Source organism: Aplysia californica, unplaced genomic scaffold (genome assembly GCF_000002075.1).
Source record: "Aplysia californica isolate F4 #8 unplaced genomic scaffold, AplCal3.0 scaffold00045, whole genome shotgun sequence".
Taxonomy (NCBI): Eukaryota; Metazoa; Mollusca; class Gastropoda; order Aplysiida; family Aplysiidae; genus Aplysia; species Aplysia californica.
Genome location: NW_004797315.1, coordinates 4,674 through 6,122, shown reverse-complemented (window position 1 = coordinate 6,122; position 1,449 = coordinate 4,674). Strand labels below are relative to the sequence as shown.

General features: G+C 33.4%; 1 protein-coding gene across 1 annotated transcript in view; it reads left to right on the top strand.

Annotated features, from left to right (window-relative positions):
* LOC106011041 overlaps positions 1 to 1,449 on the top strand; it is a gene marked incomplete in the record, with an annotated part of 20,687 nt that overhangs the window by 15,456 nt on the left and 3,782 nt on the right. Inside the window, 2 exon segments of the mRNA XM_013079224.1 lie at positions 370 to 472; positions 1,188 to 1,360. Coding sequence (XP_012934678.1) covers positions 370 to 472; positions 1,188 to 1,360 — 276 coding nt within the window.

Sequence of the window (1,449 nt, the reverse complement as noted above, 5' to 3'; positions counted from 1 at the left end):
GTTGTTGATGGGTGGGGGGGATGATGGAGGGGCTTGCACTAAAGTTAAGGAGCTCTTGTATTTACATGCTTATTCTTAATTTTAAGATATTTTTTTAAAATTCATTTACCTATTGTTGTTTTAACATTTATTATGTCTTAAAACAATTTATTAATTTAATTATTAATTTATTATTATTATTAATTTATTTTTATTGAATTAATTTATGTATGTATTTTTAAGATTTTGGCTCAGCGAGTGGGTCAAACATTAACATTTCTCGTGGTCCAGAACTCTTCATGTAATGGGCAGTTATTCAAAATGATCTAAGAGAACATAATAATGTCTAACATGTTCATGATGTGATGCTTTCCTGCCCTCTCCGCCCAGTCTCGCGGGCACAAGAGAACTGTGGATGGGACCGGACTGTCAACTTGACCAAAGGCTCCAACTTCACATTGAGGAGCCCTGACATTTCCATCACCAACCTAAGGTTCGAAGTCCGCGATTCTCTACAAGATCTTTGGATAACTGAACAACTGGCGTGGGCGATCACGGACCTCCACTTCACGCTGTCTTACGTTGCAGCAATGGTGTCTGTCGTTCTTACTGCTCCTAGCCATGTTGTCATCTTGTCCAGTAGCTTTTCTCTCTGTCTGCCTCTTCCTCTCTTTCCATCGAACTTGCCTGTTATTACAATATTTTCCAATTTTTCTTTCCGCATTGTATGTCCGAAGAAATTAGCCTGTCACTTTCTTATATTCGTCATAAGCTGTAATAATGGTAATAATAACAATATCAATTTATAATAATGATAATGATAATAATAAAAATAACAGTAACAATAATAGCAATAGCAATTTATACAATAACAACAACAATTACAATAATAACCACAATAATGATAATGTTAACGACAATGATTGTAATAATAACAATACCAATAATAATAATAATGATGATAATGATAATAAGAGTAGCCTAATAATAATAGCAGAAAAAATAATAATAATCACAATTACAATAATAATAAAGATAATGATAATGTATGAAAATAATGGTAATAATAACAATACCAATAATAATAACGATAATAATAATAATAAAATAATAATAAAGATAAAAATAACAATAATGATGATGATGATGATGATGATGATGATGATGATGATGATGATGATGATGATTCTGGTTGATTCTCTTTCCAGCAATGCAGAGCCATGCCAGATAACAATTTCCATGGCCAATTACACGCCAAGTCTAGTGTACAATGTACTTTCTATACACATGTACACCTTGAGCTTCAACTTGTCTGGACCTGGGGTCTGTGGCCAAGACTCGGAGCGTCTAGAGGTCTCATATTCTGTGGATAGCACGATTGGTATAGTAGAGAATTGTTGCTACTACTACTACTACTACTACTACTACTACTACTACTACTACTACTACTACTACTACTACTACTACTAC